The following is a 22897-nucleotide window of genomic DNA, read 5'->3' on the forward strand; positions in this document are numbered from 1 at the left end:
CTTGTTGCACTTGAATGGATGAGAGAAGGGAATCACCAAGAAAGAGAAGAATGATGATATCCAGCTCAGGACCCTGGGTGTGCCAAGCTCATACTCACCAGATTTGAGCCCCTGGGGTTAATTACACAGGTTTTGGCCTGCTGTGCTGATAGCACAAAACTACCACCATTGATGCATTAATAATAATTATACGTAACCATGGACCCCAGTACACCAGGCCCATTCGTTACTATTGTTGCACTTCGCTGTACTCGTTCCAACAGCTCTACATCCTTCTTAAAACGATGCCTCCAGACCTGTATATAGTACTCAAGTTGTGACCTGCCCATTGCCTTATACAAGGGGATAGTCACCTCCTTATCCCTATTAGAAAAATTCCTGTATATCATTGACTAGACACCATGAGCTACTCTTGCAGACCATCTTCACTGCTCAGAAAACTTCATATCTGCCTGCACAGTTACCCCCAGGTCATTTTCATTCTCTACCATTGTCAGTGTAGTACCACACAGCTGATACACTCCTTTTTTGTGGGGGGGGAGCATCTCTGTAGCCAGGTGGGCAGGAGCAGCAGTGCGTAGCACACGCTTCTTGATTAGACTGGGGTTCGAGCCAGTGCCCACCAAATACGGAGGATATGGAAAGGTCAGGGAATGACCACCACATATCCCCGGAGCAATATTGCCTTAGTTGCTAATGCTCCTAAAAACCAAATAACAACAATAACAAACAAGCTCCTTTGCGGTTACTGCTTCCCATATGCAGTACTTTACATTTGTCAATGTTAAACTTCAGTTGCGGCCTCTCAGCTCATCTGCTCAACTTTTCTAGATCCTGTTGCAGCAGCGTACTGTCATTAGTGTCATTAACAACCTTGCTGACTTTCGTATCGTCTGCAGACTTGGACATTAAGCCTGATATACCATCATCAATATCATTTATAAATACAAAAAACAACAATGATTTGTTTGTTTGTTATTTGTTTTTAGAAGCATTAGCAACTAAGGCCATATTGCTCCGGGGATATGCAGTGGTCATTCCCTGACCTTTCCGCATCCTCCGTATTTGGTGGTCATGGGCTCGAACCCCGGTCTAATCAAGAAGCATGTGCTACGCACTGCTGCTCCTGCCCACCTGGCTACGGAGGTTCCAACAACAATGGATCCAACACTGAGCCCTGGGGGACTCCACTAATAACATTAATCCACAAAGAGCAGTGTCCATTTATTACCACTCTCTGTCTTCTCCCACTCAACGATCCCTTTATCGATAGCAGTAATTTGCCTCCACTACCACTCTGCTCCAATTTGTGCAGCAGTCTTCGATGTTCAACAGTATCAAATGCCTTTCTAAGATACAAATGTATGATATCAAAATTCCATCCAATTCCTTTTTGACAATATTATAGTATCGAATCAAATTGGTCAGACAAGACTTCCCCTTAACAAATCCATGCTGTGTCCGAGCCATAACTGAAGTCTTGTCTAGATGATCCTGCAGTGCTTCTTTAACCAGTGCCTCCATTAATTTCCCTGGAACAGAAGTTAAAATAACAGGTCTGTAATTACTTGTGTTGCCCTTTGATCCTCCTTTGTGAATTGGGGTCACATTTGCACATCTTCAATCCATGGGTATTTCCACCTCCCCTGAATCCAAGGAAGCTCTCATAATTATGGCTAAGGGTTTGTTTACTTCCTTTGCTGCCTCCTTTAATATAACTGGATAGATCCCATCCTCCCCAGGTGCCTTTCTTATGTTTATCTTCAACGATTTCTCGTTCACTTTGCTCTCAGTTATTACAAAATCGTCTAGCTCACTGCCATAGTTTAATTCACCTCTGGCAGTAAAGGAAGTAAACAATCCCTGAGTAGGGTCATCAACAGTTGAACCATCTATATCAAGTGGACCAATCTGATTCATCCCCTTCCTTCCAGAGTTTACATAAGTAAAGAACTCTTTGCTGTTTTTCTTTGCATCCTTTGCCAAAGATTTCTTGTAATCTACCTTTGCCTGCCTAACCACCTTTGTGACTTGGTTTCATGAATGGACTAGATAAAGAAGGTAATGGATTTGCATACTTGAGAAGTGTGTTTCCTAATTTAACACATGCCAAATTTAAGGAAGGAATTTTCATAGGACCCTAAATTAGAAAACTACTGAAAGACCGATATGTTTGAAACCCAGTTAAAGCAGTTTGAATTGGCAGCTTGGCAATCATTTAAGGTGGTAATACATGGTTTTTTTGTCCTGAAAGAGGCCTCTGAGGTCGGGAAAACTCATGTCTAAGAATATATAAATTCATACACCGACCATTGAATAAAATTTAAAATTTAATATGACTACAATCTTTACACAAAAAAAAAAAAAAAAAAAAATATTTACAATAAACTATTACGGAATGCTAAAAACTGTAATAAAAGATCATTTACAATAAAATTTGCTAAAATATAACATTAAAAGCACTAAAAATCTGAAGCTTTCGGGAGCATCTGCTCCCTTCTTCAACACTGATATGACTTCCTGCAACATCTCCTTAAGTAGCAGGCTCACGGTACCTCCACACGTGGTATTTCTCCACGTGGTTCAATCGGCACATGGTCAGAACTGGAAGTGGAAATGTCTCGGGAACGTGGCAAAGAAAATCGTTCATCCGACCTTAATATAATTGTTTCAAAGATAGGATTAATACGTATACCTCTATCTCTGTTTATTGTATTCCTACTGGATGAACTAATCCGTAAACCCTCGAGCCATTTACGCTCCCAGTATCCATGTGCACGATCCAAAATAATAGCGTCCTCCGGGGAGATTTGATGCTGCTTCTCCCAAAAATGTTCGGCCACAGCAGACTTGTTGTATTCAGCGGTTCTTATGGCATTTAAATGTTCCCCCAGACGAACCCTGAGCCGTCGTTTTGTTTCCCCCACATAACACTCCCCACAATCCGGGCATTCTATTCTATAAACCACTCCACTACTAAGATCTTTTGGTACGCGGTCTTTGACCTGAGACACAGCTGTGCACAGCCTCCGCCCAGGAAGCTGTACACAGCGTGTCCCATAACCCCGTAAAATTCTTGCTAGATGTTCAGTAAGGCCCGGATAGTAGGGGATGTATGCGGTGGCTACCGGAACGAACGACTCCCTACGTTCGGACACTCCTCTACTATATCTATCCAGGATCCTCTGGGGGTATCCGCACTTTCTAAGTTCTGCCGTGACACGATTAATTTCTTTTTCTTTATCCTCAGAAGTGGTACAGTGTGATCTTACTCTGTCAAATAAAGCTTTTGCAACACTATTCTTATATTGTCCAGCTTGTGCTGAATTGAAATGGGTGTATTGACCTCTACACATGGGTTTTTTAAAAACTGACGTCTTAAGTCTAAAACCCACCCTGGAGATCAATACATCCAAAAATGACAGGGTACCACCCGTTTCCACCTCTGAGGTAAATTGTATAAATTGGGAGAAGCTATTAAGCCAGCAAACGGCATCATCCTCCCTCCTCTTCTGGACCAGGGCAAAGGTATCATCAACATATCTTCTCCAATTCCTAATAGGAAACGAACACCCACTAAAAACCCTACTTTCCAACTCCTCCATGGCCAGATTGGCCACGGTGGCACTAATGGGTGAACCCATGGCAGTACCGCGAACCTGCTTATACATAGTTCCTTGAAACAACATGGTAGTACTAGCTAGACATAATTCTACCCCGGTGCAAATGTCTTCCACACCGAGAAGTGATCTATTACCAAGGGAGGCATCCCTGGTCAATGCCATTTTTACACAATATACTGCATGACTAATAGGAATACATGTAAATAAAGATATAACGTCAAAAGAGATCATGCTCTCATCATCATTTATAGTCAAATTCCCCACAAAATTCACAAACTCTCTACTGTCTTTAACAACATATTCGGACTGCCCCACTATGGGTGCAATTAATTTAGCCAAGTACCCTGATAGCGCATAGGAAGGACTCCCTATAAATGAAACTATAGGTCTCAAGGGCACTTCTGCCTTATGAATTTTTGGCAGTCCGTAGAATCGCGGGAGTTGACTACCTGTAGTGTGTAATGACCAGTAAGTCTCCTTGGAAATCTTCTCCGTGTTCAACCAGGATTGTATCAGTTTATTGACTCGCCGTTCCAGCCCCACCAACGGGTTCCTCTGGATCACCTTATAAGTGTTATTATCTTGCAGAAGATCCAATGCCTTCTTATTATAATCTTCTGTATTCAGGACCACCGTTGATCTTCCTTTATCTGCTGGTAAAACAACTATTCCTTTGTCTCTTCTCAATTCCTCTAGAGCTCTCTTTTGACTAAGGCTGAGATTCGGGGGTGCCTTCCTCACCTGACTCAACACTGCAGCTGACTTCACCCGGATTTCATTAGCTAAAGGCTCAGGAAACTTATTACTGGCCCGTTCAATACCCATTGCTATTTCCGCAATGGGGGGTTTCGAAGACACCAGAGTGAACTTGGGGCCTAAACTAAGGACTGCCTCCTGTTCTTTCGTGAGCTGTCTATTACTCAAATTATGTATAAAATGGGTGCTATTATCATATTGCTGTACCACATTTTCACTCACCAACCTATTAAACTTCATAATTTGTCTTTGTCTATATGACTCTGCTACCCTAACAACTTTATCCGAGACTAACCTTTTAATAAGAGCTAGGCGTTTTCAAAAGAGTATTATGAATGTTTGGATTCGTAAGCTGCATGAAGATCTCAGATTTACTAGACGACAAATTGGCATGTATTTAGGTAATATTGGTAGGAATGTTTCTTCTAGACACCTAGCTCTTATTAGAAGGTTAGTCTCGGATAAAGTTGTTAGGGTAGCAGAGTCATATAGACAAAGACAAATTATGAAGTTTAATAGGTTGGTGAGTGAAAATGTGGTACAGCGATATGATAATAGCACCCATTTTATACATAATTTGAGTAATAGACAGCTCACGAAAGAACAGGAGGCAGTCCTTAGTTTAGGCCCCAAGTTCACTCTGGTGTCTTCGAAACCCCCCATTGCGGAAATAGCAATGGGTATTGAACGGGCCAGTAATAAGTTTCCTGAGCCTTTAGCTAATGAAATCCGGGTGAAGTCAGCTGCAGTGTTGAGTCAGGTGAGGAAGGCACCCCCGAATCTCAGCCTTAGTCAAAAGAGAGCTCTAGAGGAATTGAGAAGAGACAAAGGAATAGTTGTTTTACCAGCAGATAAAGGAAGATCAACGGTGGTCCTGAATACAGAAGATTATAATAAGAAGGCATTGGATCTTCTGCAAGATAATAACACTTATAAGGTGATCCAGAGGAACCCGTTGGTGGGGCTGGAATGGCGAGTCAATAAACTGATACAATCCTGGTTGAACACGGAGAAGATTTCCAAGGAGACTTACTGGTCATTACACACTACAGGTAGTCAACTCCCGCGATTCTACGGACTGCCAAAAATTCATAAGGCAGAAGTGCCCTTGAGACCTATAGTTTCATTTATAGTGAGTCCTTCCTATGCGCTATCAGGGTACTTGGCTAAATTAATTGCACCCATAGTGGGGCAGTCCGAATATGTTGTTAAAGACAGTAGAGAGTTTGTGAATTTTGTGGGGAATTTGACTATAAATGATGATGAGAGCATGATCTCTTTTGACGTTATATCTTTATTTACATGTATTCCTATTAGTCATGCAGTATATTGTGTAAAAATGGCATTGACCAGGGATGCCTCCCTTGGTAATAGATCACTTCTCGGTGTGGAAGACATTTGCACCGGGGTAGAATTATGTCTAGCTAGTACTACCATGTTGTTTCAAGGAACTATGTATAAGCAGGTTCGCGGTACTGCCATGGGTTCACCCATTAGTGCCACCGTGGCCAATCTGGCCATGGAGGAGTTGGAAAGTAGGGTTTTTAGTGGGTGTTCGTTTCCTATTAGGAATTGGAGAAGATATGTTGATGATACCTTTGCCCTGGTCCAGAAGGGGAGGGAGGATGATGCCGTTTGCTGGCTTAATAGCTTCTCCCAATTTATACAATTTACCTCAGAGGTGGAAACGGGTGGTACCCTGTCATTTTTGGATGTATTGATCTCCAGGGTGGGTTTTAGACTTAAGACGTCAGTTTTTAAAAAACCCATGTGTAGAGGTCAATACACCCATTTCAATTCAGCACAAGCTGGACAATATAAGAATAGTGTTGCAAAAGCTTTATTTGACAGAGTAAGATCACACTGTACCACTTCTGAGGATAAAGAAAAAGAAATTAATCGTGTCACGGCAGAACTTAGAAAGTGCGGATACCCCCAGAGGATCCTGGATAGATATAGTAGAGGAGTGTCCGAACGTAGGGAGTCGTTCGTTCCGGTAGCCACCGCATACATCCCCTACTATCCGGGCCTTACTGAACATCTAGCAAGAATTTTACGGGGTTATGGGACACGCTGTGTACAGCTTCCTGGGCGGAGGCTGTGCACAGCTGTGTCTCAGGTCAAAGACCGCGTACCAAAAGATCTTAGTAGTGGAGTGGTTTATAGAATAGAATGCCCGGATTGTGGGAAGTGTTATGTGGGGGAAACAAAACGACGGCTCAGGGATCGTCTGGGGGAACATTTAAATGCCATAAGAACCGCTGAATACAACAAGTCTGCTGTGGCCGAACATTTTTGGGAGAAGCAGCATCAAATCTCCCCGGAGGACGCTATTATTTTGGATCGTGCACATGGATACTGGGAGCGTAAATGGCTCGAGGGTTTACGGATTAGTTCATCCAGTAGGAATACAATAAACAGAGATAGAGGTATACGTATTAATCCTATCTTTGAAACAATTATATTAAGGTTGGATGAACGATTTTCTTTGCCACGTTCCCGAGACATTTCCGCTTTCAGTTCTGGCCATGTGCCGATTGAACCACATGGAGAAATACCACGTGTGGAGGTACTGTGAGCCTGCTACTTAAGGAGATGTTGCAGGAAGTCATATCACTGTTGAAGAAGGGAGCTGATGCTCCCGAAAGCTTCAGATTTTTAGCGCTTTTAATGTTATATTTTAGCAAATTTTATTGTAAATGATCTTTTATTACAGTTTTTAGCATTCCGTAATAGTTTATTGTAAATATTTTTTTTTTTTTTTTTTTTTGTGTAAAGATTGTAGTCATATTAAATTTTAAATTTTATTGAATGGTCGGTGTATGAATTTATATATTCTTAGACATGGTTTTTTTTGAGTAATAGAAAAGAAGAATACTATGAAATGTTGTTGTCTAATTTACTCAATTGCTACAAAAACATGGGCTGTTGAATGTTGTTTTAAATTCATTTTCTTCATTCCCATCTCAAATTTTTCCCCACAAATCTGGGAGATGTGAGTGATGCAGGAATAGAAGAGAAAATCCCTTAGTAGCAAACTTTTTTAAGGACAATTTCAGGTATGCTGATTATATATTATTGAAATATAACTATTTTGTTATGATTTATGATAATTTTTCCAAAGTTAAATGAGTTATAGAGAACTTATAATATTTTTTTACCCTTATATTATACCTATATATCCCTTTATTTTAGAATTAAACATTGCTACATTTTTTTTGTGTAGACCTGATAGAGACTTTATGGCGATTTTTGGAATCAGTGCATTTATTTCTTCCAGAATCATATATTTTCATTGCAGAGCTATGGCTAAAGATATTTGTTGTTGGCTAGTGTAATTGGATGGGAAGGTTTTGTTACCCTTTTTGGGATCTGGCTGGATATGAGCAAATTTCCAAGCAGTAGGGAAAACACCTCTGGCAAAGTGAAAAAAGTGACACAGAATAGGAGTAAGCTCAGGAGCATGGATTTTGAGAACAAATGGAGAAATAGTATAAGGATTTTGGTGTGTTTTGAGTTTCAAGATTGTTCAAAATCCTTCTGACATCCTTTTGATGCAAGACCACAGGAGGCAGTGAACGGAGTGTACTGGGAATGGTAGGAGGTTTGTTTGTTTGTTTGTTATTTGGTTTTTAGGAGCATTAGCAACTAAGGCCATATTGCTCCGGGATATGAAGTGGTCATTCCCTGACCTCTCCGCATCCTCCGTATTTGGTGGTGACGGGCTCGAACCCCGGTCTAATCAAGAAGCATGTGCTACACACTGCTGCTCCTCCCACCTGGCTACGGAGACGCCAATGGTAGGAGAGGGTTTACCAATATCATCAATACATGAGTTAGAATAAAATTAGGATACTAGCAGATCAGTTTTATCTTTGGCTGAAGTAGCAATAGAACTATATTGTTTTGACAGAGGTGGAAATAGAGATGGGCAAAAGTTGTGGCCAAATAGCATTGGCAAGAGACCAGAATGCTTCACTACCATTTGGACAAGAAGCAAGTTTTCTACACTTAATGTGTTCAGAATCTAATATGGACTGATTAATAACTGCTTTACAATTGTTATGAGCTTTGGTGCTGGAGATTTAGATACAAGCCAATTGTGATATGCAACATTCTTCTCTTGAACAGCCTTAGCATATTTATTGGAAAACCAAGATCTATATAAAGTATAAAATTTTAAAGTGAAGTGTGGAATAAAGGATTTTATCCCTACAAGAATAATTTCACTGACATGATCTAAGCAAATATTGACATCAGAAGATTTGAAACATTAATCTGACTAATGAAAAGGAGAAAAGAAATCTCACAGATCATCCCATTTTTCATTCTTGTAATGCCAAATAACACAAGGCTCCATTGGAGAAGTGACCATCACCATGTTGCTTTATGAGGTGCCTAGAAGACTACTCACCTTGATGGCATACTTTGAAAGGTTGTTTATGAGAAAAAGAACAAAAGTGTTGGCTGTGTGTTTAGGATTGTCAAGGTATTCAGGTAGATAAATGAACAATCTGTGCAAGGTCATTACTAATTTCAGTAGCCTCAGCATATCTTGACCAGCTGGGTCCATGTAGATAGAAAATGGAAGCCAGCTGGACGTGTGACCATTAAAATCACCAAGGAAAATTATCTCACTGTTAGGAAAATTGGACTGGAGAAAGTCTAGTTTCAAAGTGAGGAAGTCAAAGAGTTCCAAGTGATTAGTGGAGTTGAGAGAACAATTCATAAAGGCAGCAGATGAATTTGAATGTGGTAGAGAGAGTTTAAGCCAAAGAAGATTGAAAAGAGAAGATTCCAAAATACTGTGTCTGACAGGGTATATCAGAGCAGACATATGCACAAGTACCACCTTTGAAGTGAAAGGAATCATACAGTGAATAAGTTGGACAACAGATGGGTGGTGGTTGAATCAAGTGATAATTAGGATTCTCTCAGAAAGAACACATGGGGTTTGGCAGACTCTAAGTAGAAATAAACATCATTGAGATTGGAACTGAGACTGCATATATTTGTGAAATTACAGTGTTTGGGAGGTTTAGATCTTTTCACTGATAAGGTTGTTGTATTAGTTGACAGTCCATGATGTATTCAGTAGTAAGAAAAGTTGGGGGGAACATGTATGAAGTAATGAAATTCTTGGATATGGCATACGCATGGCAAGAATGTATCAGCTCCTTGACATAATGTGGCCTTGACAATGTCCCCCTCATGCACACTACTAGGACTCCCTCCAGTCACTATCTGGCAGAGTAGAGTACAGCTGTAAAACAGTGTTCACAGGCCAGCTGCTAGAAGTCTGGTGCCTCCATAGCCAGGTGGGCAGGAGCAGCAGTGCATAGCACACGCTTCTTGATTAGACCGGGGTTCGAGCCCGTGACCACCAAATACGGAGGATGCGGAAAGGTCAGGGAATGACCACCGCATATTCCCGGAGCAATATGGCCTTAGTTGCTAATGCTCCTAAAAAAAAACCAAATAACAATAATAGCTAGAAGTCCAAGGGATTGAACTTATTGGTAACTTCCTAAGAGGCTTTCAGATCACCTAATGTATAATCTCACTATCAGTCATACTGCCTAATGGGAGAGATGGTGGGGTTGTTGGTGCTTTGCTCTGGAGACTAAACATGGGCTCCACCACTTCAAGCTTCCAACAAGCAAAGTGGGTTATTGATGAGAGTCATCTACCACCTACTATCATCTAGTAACACAGAGGGGCAGCATTGATCCATGTGGTGTTGGGAGCCACACCTCGACCCTTGCTTATGTCAGTTCGCACCTGGGTGATTACCTCCAGTATTACTAGGTGCTGCATTTCAGGACTTGCACATGGAGGTTGGGGTTATACCCAGCATTACTAGCAGTTCCATCATTGTGAAGGTGCAAAAAAAGGATTTGTCTGTTAGACCAACCAGACTTCACTGAAATTAGATCCACTTGACTTATGTGCCACCCGAATATCAGTTCCATCAGTGTTTTAGACTCATAGGTAGCAAGCCCAGTTTGACGTACCTGAGAGAATGTCTATGACAGCCTCAAAGAACAGTCTGAGAACGGTTTGCTGTAAAAAAAAAAAAAAAAAAAAAAAAAAAACAGCACAAATTTAATTTGCAGGTTTTCATTTCCACTGCAATTCCTATATGGCTAGGGATGATATTCTCTCTCATCTTAGATACGATAAACATTAATGAAAGAGCTTAAAAGTTTATTAAAAACTAATATAATTAAAGATTTATATTCAAAGAAAATAGATTGTCTTATCCTGACTCGCATTGCTGAAATACAAAATACTTTTAGAAATAAAAGCTGAAAATGCCATATTAGTAAATTATTCAAGGCCACCTGCCTTGTTAATTAGCATTACAAAAGACCAATGAGGGACAAGTGCAGAGAAAACACCTGTTGAATATCAAAACAGTGTCATGTGGTCAAACTATTGTAAAGTGTACACTATACATAAGGTATAAAACTGTATATATAAAACTTTATATCTATTTTTTTGTTTTTCTTATGAATGATAAACAAAAAAAAAAAAAAAAAAAAAGTGTTAGTACAGATTTATGTTGTACCATTGAGATGGTTCTTATGATGATATGATAATTTTGTGAATAAATCTGGTGAATTTTACACTTAGTTTGGTGATGAGTGACTTTCTGTTATGAATTTCTAAGCCCAAATCTTCATAATAATTGCACAATCATACACCAACCGTTATTAAAAATATAAATAGTGTTATGTTATATTAAAATAATGATGTAGATAAATTAAATAAATAGAATGATAAAATTCCACCGGATAAAACTGATAAAAAGGTAATTGTCTGTACAATAAAATATGAAATTTTAAACTGCAAAGAATTATTTACAGTAAAACAATGTAGATAAAACACAGGATGATAAAAGCACTAAAACACTGTAGCTTTCAGAGGCATCCGCCTCCTTTTTCATGCTCCCATAGAACCACGTGCTGAGAACCGTGAGCCTGCTGATATTTAAGGATGTGCACTAAACCTCACTGTTGAAAAGGAGGTGGATGCCTCTGAAAGCTATGGTGTTTTAGCACTTTTAACATCCTGTGTTTTATCTACATTGTTTTATTGTAAATAATTCTTTGCAGTTTAAAATTTCATATTTTATTGTACAGACAGTTACCTTTTTATCAGGTTTATCCAGTGGAATTTTATCATTTTATTTATTTCATTTATCTACATCATTATTTTAATATAACATAACACTATTTATATTTTTAATAACGGTTGGTGTATGATTGTGCAATTATTATGAATATGAGTATTCCCAACCCCAGAGGCCTATTTGAAGAGCCCAAATCTTGTTTACTTACAGCAGTTGAACATCTGCTAGCTCCAAACAGAATTCACAGATAGTAAATTGTGCTACTGGGTTATTGAAAGTGTTTAGTATTTTTGAATTTTAATTTAAATATAATTGTTAATATCAAGCAAGCTCCCAAGCTCCTTGATATATGACATTCTCCATTTTTTTACCCAGTTTCAAACTAATCAATTAAAAAAAGGTTTCTAGCATTTCTGAATATCATCAAATGTTACTAAATAGAAATTTTTCATATAAATTCTGTAAATTTCAATGTAATAACTTGCTAGACACTATTCTGACAGAAAAAGGGGATTAATGTACAGTGGTTCACAGTCAGAGAACTAACAAGTGCACAAGGAAGCACTAAATATAACAAGCCATCCCAAGTTATTCTTGGCATTTTAATAATTCCTCATAGCAGTGTCAAGTATTAGAGAATATTCAGCCCCAGTGAATTAAAAATAAAAAAACTGAATTCAGTTTTCTTTCTGGTGCACTTTTCGAAATGCTCTTAACAGCTAAGTATCAGTTGCAGTTAGAGAATTGCAACTCTGAAAATATGCAACATCTGTTATAATATCTTTTTTGAAGCAATCATAATTAGTTGACAGATTATCCAAATAGAAATCTACGGACAGAAAAACAAGAGATAACTGGTAAACAATGCCATGCATATATTTTAATATAATGCATGTATTTTGTCAGTGAAATTTAATGTATAATGCAGTGTAGGCTTTAAAAAATGCCCTGCGTTTTTGCAAACTTTGCCTTTCATATTTTTTGTTGGTCTTCTTAATATAGTTATAACATTTGTTTATGCAATCAGAAGTATTTTATAGACAGTTAAGTTTTCATTATTTATGATTTTTAGAAAGGCAACACAGCTCTTCATATATCTTCATTAGCTGGACAAGAAGAAGTTGTGAAAATCCTAGTTCAAAATGGTGCCAATGTCAATGTACAATCTCAGAATGGCTTTACTCCTCTTTATATGGCTGCTCAGGAGAATCACGATGATGTTGTTCATTTTCTTCTTGCTAATGGAGCAAACCAAAGTCTGGCCACAGAAGTAGGTTAATATTATTGATCATGAAAGAATGATAACATTAGATACAAATACAGGTAGTTCTCAACTTTAAAAGTTAATTCATTCCTAGTGCGCTCGTAAAGCGAAAACTTGTAAAGCGGGAATTTATTTCCCATAGACATAATGTTAAAAATAGGGCTTACGTTATCAACAACGAAATTAGTTAGCTAATTAGTTTGTTTAAACAATGATTGATTTCTCCAAAGAAATGAAAACGTAGCCTGTAAAATCAAGCAAATTATAATAATAGAGAAGTTATTTATGATTTACAAATGTTAAAGAATGTTTATTCTTCATCATCATCGACTAAATGCACACTCTTTGATCACTCATTATTGGCTCAGCACTCATTGGTTTGTTGCACAAGGAGTCGTCTTCTTCAGAAATGCTTCAAGAGGCATTTACTTCCAAGATAATCTTTTCTTTTCTTTATAAATTCAATAGCATACATAAGCATTTTTTAACGGAACACACAAATTACAACTAACATGATTTGCGTGGTGTAACAAATTTACGAAGCTTAAAAAAAAAAAAAAAAAAAACTCTTAAACCAGAGAACTCATAAAGCGAGAACTGCCTATATATTAAATCAAAATCTTTTTACATAGATGAAAATTAAATCTTTTTAATGTATATGCTAATGCAGTGCTTCACAAACTGTAGTCCAGAACTCTGAGGTCCCACAGGAGGCATGTCAGGAATGGGGAAAGAGAAGAGACTATGAAAAGGTTTGAAATTTCTTTTTAATTTTTAACCCAGGAGTGGTGGCACCACCGTACAACAATATTGGTAGACTGGGGTATCATAGATCCAAAATTTCTTTTTTTATTTTCTGAAAAAAGGGTTTTGGTTTCTTTGAATTCTGCTTACAGTATAAAAATGCTTGATTATTAATAATGGATCACAATATGTTTTAAATATAATTTATTTTTAATGAAAGATTAAGGAGTTTTAAAATGTTGCATTTTTTGCATGTCGTATTTTATGCCATTAAACAAAACTGTTACACTGGTGTGCAAAATTTAAGGACCAGTCAGGTTTTCACCTGTAGCTTCTCATAGGAGTGGCCTGGATATGGGAAAAGCACACCAAAGGAACCTCGTGAGGTACAGAAATGATGAAGGAAACGACACCGACACAACAACGGAAACAAAACGGTACAGAGGGACTTTATTCAAAAATGGCAACATAGCACTGGCTGCCATGATACAAATGCATCACTGCCAAAGATGGAACAAAGGGAAGAGGTGATCCTCAGTAAGAGATATGGCCACCCCTAATGTCAATGCAGGCTTTGCACACCTGTCCATACTTAGAATAATGTTGTTGATAAGTTCTTGCAGCAACATTGTCCATTCCTCTGTCAGTGCCATCTTCAGCTGGTGAAATTTTCTGTTGAGTGTGGACTATTAATATGGGATGCTCTGGGGAGATGCTGCTAGGCATCTCCCCAGAGCATCCCATATGTGTTCAGGCGCCTCCGTAGCCAGGTGGGCAGGAGCAGCAGTGCGTAGCACACGCTTCTTGATTAGACCGGGGTTCGAACCCGTGACCACCAAATACGGAGGATGCGAAAGGTCAGGAAATGACCACCGCATGTCTCCGGAGCAATATCGCCTTAGTTGCTAATGCTCCTAAAAACCAAATAACAACAACAACTATATGTGTTCAATGGGATTTAGATCTGGGGAAATGGGCAGGCCAATTGATATGAACAGTGTCCTCACTTTCCAAAAGCTTGTCAACAGCTGCAGTACGATGGGGTGTGGCGTTATCATCCATAAACATGAACTCAGGGCCAATGGAACCTCGGAACAGATGCACGTGTGGAAAGATTACCTCAGTACAGTAGTGTGCACCAGTTACAGTACCACCTTCCAGTATCTGGAGTTGTGTACGTCCATCCACGATAATGCCTCCCCAGACGAGAACACCTCAACCACCATATTGATTCCTTTCAGTGATGTTTGCAGAGTGATACTATGTGCCAGCCTCTCGCCAGATTAGCTGATGTCCGGAATTACTGTTGAGACTGAATTTACTCTCATCGGTAAAGAGTACCTTAAGTAAAGATTTTGTGGTTGTAACCTTTACAAATAGTGTTGGTCTTCAAGTTTTGCACACTAGTGTATTAATTCTGTTGAAAAAACAAACATTATAAAATGCAAAATATAAACATTGATGGTATTAGTCTCCTTTATTTTCAAGTTTATAAAATTTATCCATCAGCTAGCTCATGAAAATTACCAATGCTTCCCCCACCCTCCCTCAGTACACAATCTCAAAGATCGTGATTTCTAAACACTCAGTGATACTGGCATTTACAAAAGTTTCTCACTTATTTTTTGCTTCTGGTCATTTATATTACTTTGCATCACTAAAATATCAGATTGCTAGCAACATTAATTATACACAAACAAACTTTTTTTGCACTTCATGCACTTTTTTTGAAAGTGGTTGCAAAGATTTAAATTTGACACCAACTTTGGCAGTTTATAATTCATCTTTCAGTAGAAATTTTCTTAAAATTTTATTGCAAAATCAAATACACATCCCAGAAAGATGCTATGGTAATATCATTTCTCAAAAACAATTGCATGTGAGCAGCATGAGCTTTATTTATTTTTTTTTTTATTTAATGCACAATGTGGTGTTTTCTATGTTTGTTCAGTTCTTGTAATCTATAATGTCTTTTACAGTAGATGAATTTTCTTCAAATTTTCGAATAAAAATTAGAGGAAAATACTTAGTCAATGCAAAACTCACTAAAGAAGGAATATATATATATATATTATTATTATTATTTTTTTTTTTTTTCACAACAGTTCATTGTGAGTTGTGCACCCTGTTTTTTTTTTTGTTTTTTTTAATTTGCAGACAAAGAACACTTAGGAATAATAGCAATTCACACTTGATTCTGCATTTTTCTTGTTTACATTATAACAAATGGAAATTTGTAGAATTTTCAGTAGAGAAATTAAAAGAAAACATTTTTTTTTTTTTTTAAGATATTGGTAATTTCAGCTGTGTGTACAGAGTAGATGAAGTGCATGAAATTGCTAAAAATACATTCCATATGAAAATAGTGCATCTATTTCCATGTGGAATATATATATTAATTTTATTTATATGTATTTGATGTATATCTGTCTTGTAAAAATATTGTGATTAGTAGTGACTATTTTGAAAGGAAACAAGCTTATGCAGCATCAGTTATTTAAAAAAAAAAAAAAAAAAAAAAAAACATTTCCTACTTCATTTGCCTTATCCCACTAATAATTTGCCCAATCCTACTTTAAATTTATTAAAGCTACTCACTTCTCTACTCAATTCAGTTACTCTCTGGTTGAAAGAAAATTTCTGCACAGCTATTCAGTAATCACCCTTTTTTCAATTTAAGTTTACATCCCTTTCTTTCTGCATCATTCAAGAAAGATAAATATGCCAAGCATTTAGTTCAGTTAATCAATTCAGTGCCTTAAACATTTAAATCAAGTCTCCTCACAGATGCCTGATTTTCAGGCTGCTGTTAGTACAGGTAACCCTCGTATAACATGGTAGTTTGGTTCCTACAAAATCTCATGTATTGCGAAACCATGTTATACGGGACTAAGAACCAGTACAAAAAAAGGGGGGGGGGGGTGTTGAATTCCAAGTGCTAACAAAAATACACTTTTTTTTTAATAACTATCGGAAGCTTAATTTTTATAGTAGTAATAACTTAATATTTTAACTTTATTTTTATAATAGTAGTAACTTAAATAGTAATAACTGAACAAACGTCTTACCTTACATACTGTGATACATATAAGTCAGATAATATACCGTATTTCCCCATGTATAAGACGCACCTTTTTTTGAAAAATTTGGGGTCTAAAAACTCTGTGCATCTTATACAGTGGTTGTAGATTTTTTTTACTTGCATTTCCCGCTTTTTTGCGCTTGTTGTCTTTGCATTCATTGTTTCGCACTTGTTACCGGTATATTAGGTTACGTTTTGCCACGTTCTGCCCAGAAATGGCTCAGAAAAGATTTTCGTACAGTGTTGAATTCAAGTTAAAAGTGAGTTAAAGTCAGTTTGCAAAAGTGAATTGAAATCGTGCTGCTGAACTAAGTTTGGTCCTGCTATGGGAAGAAGAAACCCTACTGAAAACGCCACGGCAGAAGAAGGCCATTAGAGGCAAGTCAGCAAAATGGCCTAATTTAGAGAGGGAATTGAAGATATAGATTGAGGAGCAAAGGGCAATTGGAATTCCTGTGTCCACAAAGATGGTTCAGAATGAGGCAAGAAGAATTGCTGATGAAAAAGAAGTTTCTGATTTCAAAGGAGGACACAATTGGTGCTTCAGGTTCATGAAACGGAATGGACTAAGCATGCATACACGCACCAGACTTGCCCAAAAGATGCCTGAAAGCTACGAGCAGAAGGTCATTGAATTTCATCGTTTTGTCATCCAATGTCAGAAGACATATCAGTTTGAGTTGGGACAGATTGCAAATATGGACAAAGTCCCCCTTCAATTTGATGGGATGGCCCAAGTAACAGAACTGTTGATAAGAAGGGGGTGAAAACTGTAACGGTGAAGACAAGTGGACATGAAAAGGGCCATTATACAGTTGTTCTAGCTTGTTGTGCCGACGGAACCAAGCTGCCTCCTATGCTGATTTTCAAACACAAAACAATGCCAAAAGAAGACATTCCTTGAGGAGTGATTGTCCATGTTCGTGACACGGGTTGGATGGATCAGGATGGGATGAAGATCTGGTTTGAGAAAGTTTGGGGCCGGAGACCAGGTGGTCTCTTACACAAACCTGCCCTATTGGTGCTTGATCAGTTCAGGGCACACAACAGAAAATACAAAGAAGATTGCTGCAGAGCAAAAAACAAAACTTGCCGTCATACCTTGACATCCCAGCTCCAACCACTTGATGTCAAAATTAGCAAACCCTTCAAAGCTGACATGAGAGATGAATGGAACCAATGGATGAAGTCTTCTGGGGACAATTTGACACCAGCAGGAAGAGTGAAGAAACCAACTATAGGAGAAGTTTGTACCTGGGTGAAAAGATCCTGAGATAATATCAAGATTGAGATCGTTGTCAAGTCATTTAAGAAGTGTGGCATTTCAAATGCCTAGATGGAACCGAGGACGAGGCAATATATGAAGATAGTGATTCGTCATCAGACACAGATGAGGACAAGCTAATGGATGGGAGTTTTGACAATGATGAGGAGTTGTATGAATTTCATGATGAATAAAACTTGAATTCAATAACTTTATGTAATACATTTTTTTTCAAATTTCGGGCCCCAAAATTAAGTTGTGTCTTTTACATGGGGAAACATGGTACGTTCATCTAATTTTCTTTTTCATCGCTGCTAAGCACAATCTCTTTTGCAGCATCTAGATTTTGTGTACCTTCTGCTCTCTTTAAAAGTCACAAACTGCATGCTTTGAAGTCACAATTTTTTATGGTCTCAAACAAGTACAAGTTCAATAGCACAGAACCTAACCCAGGGATCTCCACTTTAAATGATATTTGAACATGGGAAGAATATTTTCCAATTAGCAAAATAAGAATAAATTTATGCTTATGTATATAGCTTAATTAATACATACTGTAATATATACATACTAATTGATATTTCTGTTCACTGACCTTTTTTTTTTTTAGTTGTAAAATTTAAAACAGTAAATATCATAAGCAATTAATGACAAAGAATGCAGCATGCACAAGTGAGATACGGAGTAATGAGTTTCTGAAAATTTATGTTTTTTATATGATTGAATATTTCATGGAAGGAAACACATTTCACGATAATAACGAGAAAACCCACAGAATTCCAGCTATCGGTACTATAGCAAATGCAAGAAGATAGAGTTTATCACTCATTTATAATTGATTACACTAATAGAAAAGACCACTAAACCGGAAACTGCAAATTGTTTTTATTGTTTTATGGTACTGTCCTCCAGAAATGTGTTTTAGAAAAATATCATAAAGGCGATAACGACTAGCGAGTCAACAGCAGAGATTGACAAAAAGGAATGGAAACATTGAAAATTACATCTAATATAATAGCAGGGTTTTCCCAGCACAAAAGCTCAAAAATACTTTTATGCGAGGTTTCCAGCAAATCTCAAATCGTGTTAGAGCAAAACCTTGTTGTTGAAGTACCATGTTGTGTGCCGACCAGGCTAGCTGGGTGGGTAAAGTGCCTGGCAACCCAAAGGTCGTGGGTTCGAATCCACCTCGTGCTTGGATCAAAGTACTGTAAAAACCTTGGGAGGTGCATTATGCCGATGCGCCAACAACTACAAAAAAAAAAAAAAAAAAAAAACGATGTTCTGTGAGGATTGCTGCAATTTATCAATCATGTTAGAGCAAAACCGTGTTGTAAAAGTACCGTGTTACATGAGGGTTGCCTGTATTAGTACTAGCTGTACAGTGCAAGGAAGCCACATGCTTTTTTGCGTACCAGCCAAAAAAAAAAGAAAAGAAAATGTAAAAATTAGATAAGAAAACAGATTTAGTGCTTCTCTCCTCATATAGATAACTATTCAGTTGATCTTTGAATTTCTTCAAATTGTCAGCCTCAATTACCTGCAGAGGTAACTTATTACAGTAATCAACAACTTGCTGGCTAAAAGAAAACTTTCTGCTTTCTAGTCTAAATCTCTGGAATATGATTTTATATCCTCTTCTGGAATTCTTTTACAGAACTCATATTTTTGGTAAGAGTTTCCTTTTGTACTCTAGATACTGAGAGGCATAAACAAAATGAATGAGAACAAAATTTTAATAGTTATAAATGATTCTAGAACAAGGAGCCATAATTTCTGGTGTAACATAAGCACTGGAAAAGCAAAAATGAGGGTAGGAATTTGTTTTTGGACTGACGACTCTGATGAGTTCAATGAACAATTATACAGAGAAATAGAGTGGGCCAGTAAATCAGAATGTCTTATAATGGGAGATTTTAACTTCCCAGATATATACTGGAACTTGTGGTTTGGTCACTTGCACACTAGCAAGGCTTTTGTGGATTTATTGGATGATTGTTTTCTGCAGCAGCATGTTACAGAGGTAACAAAAGGAAGTAACACTCTTGATCCGATTATCAGCAGTGATTATTCATGCATTAAGAATTTACAGATAAAGGAACCACTAAGTAGCAGCGATCACAGTGTATCGGTGTGGGATTTACTTAAAGATGTAACAACCATCAGAGGTAAAGGGAAGGGATTTTGGTTTCATAAAGGTGACTACAGTGGTCTCAGAGATTTTTTAGATTCAATGCAGTGGGACCAACTGATAATGTTACCAACAGAAAATTCTAATTGTGAAGCATTCAAGGAAGTAATCTTGGAAGCTACTAGCTTTTTGTTGCAACTACAAAATACTGCTCTAGGTTCAGGCCCAAATGGATGTCAGATGAACTAATGAGACTTGTGGCAGAGAAAAAAAAAAATGCATGAGATGCACATAAATTGTCAGGTGACACAGAAGCCTATGGTAGATACAAGCTAGTCTGAAATTAAGTCACAAAGGAGATTAGGCAAGCGAAGGCAGATTATGAAAAATCTTTGGCAAAGGATGCAAAGAAAAAGAGCAAAGACTTCTTTACTTATATAAACTCTAAAAGGAAGGAGATGAATTAGATTGATCCACTTGATATCAATGGTTTTAATTCTTAGATAGCTGCCGTACTAAATAAGTAATTTGCTTCTACATTCACACGAGGAGTTATTCAAGGAGGAGAGGGCCAGATGTTTATCAGACTCTGGCGGGGAGATGAATGATTTTGTAATAACTGAGAGCAAAGTGGAGAGGAAATTGTTGAAATTAAACATAAAAAAGGCACCTGATGGGTGGATGGGATCTATACAGTTATATTAAATGAGGCAGCAAAGAAAGTATACAAACCCTTAGCCATAATTATGAGAGCATCCTTGGAATCAGGGAAAGTCCCCACGGACTGGAGATGTGCAAATGTTTCTCCAATTCACAAAGGGGGATCAAAGGGTACACAGATAATTACAGACCTGTTAGTTTGAGTTCTGTTCCAGGGAAAATAATATCCACTAGTTAAAGAAGCATTGCAGGATCATTTAGACAAGGCTGCAGCAATAATTCAGGCACAGCATGGGTTTGTCAAGGGGAAATCTTGTCTGACCAATTTGATTGGATACTATGATATGGTCACAAAGGAACTGGATGCAAAAATAATTTTGATATCATATACTTGAATTTCAGGAAAGCTTTTAATAGTATTGCACATGGAAGACTACTGTACAAATTGGAGCAATATGGCATTAAGGGCAAGTTGCTACAATGGATAAAAGGATGGTTGAGTTGGAGATGACAGAGAATGGTGGTCAATGGGTACTGCTCTACGTGGACTTATGTTATTAGTGGTGTTCCTCAGAGTTCGATGTTGGGCCCATTGTTGTTTTGTATATTTTTCAATGATATTCATGAAGGTATATCAGGCTTAATATCCAAGTCTGCAGATGAAACAAAAGTCGGCAGGGTTGTTAATGACAGTACGCTACTGCAAGAGGATTTAGAAAAGTTGAGCAGATGGGCGGAGATGTGACAGCTGAAGTTTAACCTTGAAAAATGTAAAGTACTACATATGGGAAGCAGTAACCCCAGAGGAATGTATCAACTGTGTGGTACTACACTGACAGTGTGAGAGAATGAAAAGGATCTGGGGGTAATTGTGCAGTCAGATATGAAGTTTTCTGGGCAGTGCAGACAGGCTGCCAAAGTAGGTCATGGGGTCGTGTTAATGATATACAGGAATTTTGTGAGCAGGGATGAGGAGGTGATTATCCCCTTGTATAAGGCAATGGTGAGGTCACATCTTGAGTAGTACTGCATACAGGTCTGGAAGCCTCATTTTAGGAAGGATGTAGAGTTGCTAGAATGAGTACAGAGAAGAGCAACAAGACTGGTGAAGGGACCAAAGGGATGCTCTTATGAAGAAAGGTTTAAGTACTGCAGATGCAGCTTCTGGAAAGTAGGCACCTGCGAGGTGATCTGATTTAGGTGTATAAGGCCTTGAATTGATTGAGTATGCTTAATTCTGATGGCATTCTTCTTCTTCTTCTTGCTGAGGTTACAAACCTTAGGGGGAAAAGATTCAAACTAAGGAAAGACAGCTGTAGAATAGATGTGCGGAAGTTTGCCTTTTGGCAGCAGATAGTTGATTGCTGGAACAAACTTACATCAGTTGTTGTGGAAGTTGATAGCTTAAGTAAATTCAAGACAGAACTAGACAAACATTTAGAATGAATGCATCAGTGAAATGGGAATGTTATTTATTTATTTTTTTTGGCTGATTCTGTATAAGCTTGCTATCTTGCATAGTGTGCCTCTACTAATGCTAATTATGCTGGGATTTATTGCTATCCATATGAAGTACCTTGCATTTTCTAATGATAATCCTCAGTTGCTTTTTCAGTTTATTTACTTAATTTATCCAGGTCATGCATTTGAGTTTCATACCCTGATAATTGTCATTAACACCTTTTGTCATTCCTGGTTGTTGTCATGCTATCCACCTTTGTATCATTAGCAAACTCAGACATTAAACTCTGTCAGTATCATTATTGAATTTTAAAATTATTAAGAGCTAAAAAACTGAACCCCAAGAGATCCAATTCATGACACTCCTCCATGAAGGGCAGTGGTCATCAATAACACTTTCTCTCTCTTGCCACCAACCATCCCTTTATCTGTAGAAGTAACTTGCCCCAATGCTATGCTGTTCCAATTTGTACAGCAGTTTTTCGTGTAGAATAGTATCAAAAGCTTTAGTGAAATCTAGGTATATAATGTCAGAATTATTTTTTGTATCCATTTCCTTTGTTACTGCATCATAATAGCTAATCAATTGATCATACTTGATCCCCTTTAATAAACTCATATTGTGATTTCTGTATTCCATTCCTCTTGAGATGATCCTTAAACTTCTTTAACTACTGACCCCATTATTTTTTTTTGAAAATAAGTCAAGCCAACGGGGCTGTAATTATTCACTTTGCCCTTGGCACATTTCCAGTTGGCAGAGCTGTCCCCTGAATC

The 22897-nt window shown here is 37.8% G+C and overlaps 1 protein-coding gene across 1 annotated transcript in view; it reads left to right on the forward strand.

The window, feature by feature from the left end:
- The window catches only part of LOC150088120 (uncharacterized), a 1786788-nt gene that overhangs the window by 479112 nt on the left and 1284779 nt on the right, over positions 1–22897 (forward strand). The window contains exon 4 of the mRNA XM_090370030.1: positions 12587–12784. Coding sequence (XP_090226156.1) covers positions 12587–12784 — 198 coding nt within the window. The remainder of the gene's footprint in view (positions 1–12586; positions 12785–22897) is intronic.

The sequence above is a fragment of the Mastigoproctus giganteus genome, chromosome 3 (genome assembly GCF_048544385.1).
Source record: "Mastigoproctus giganteus isolate SK-2022 chromosome 3, ASM4854438v1, whole genome shotgun sequence".
NCBI classification, from domain to species: domain Eukaryota; kingdom Metazoa; phylum Arthropoda; class Arachnida; order Uropygi; family Thelyphonidae; genus Mastigoproctus; species Mastigoproctus giganteus.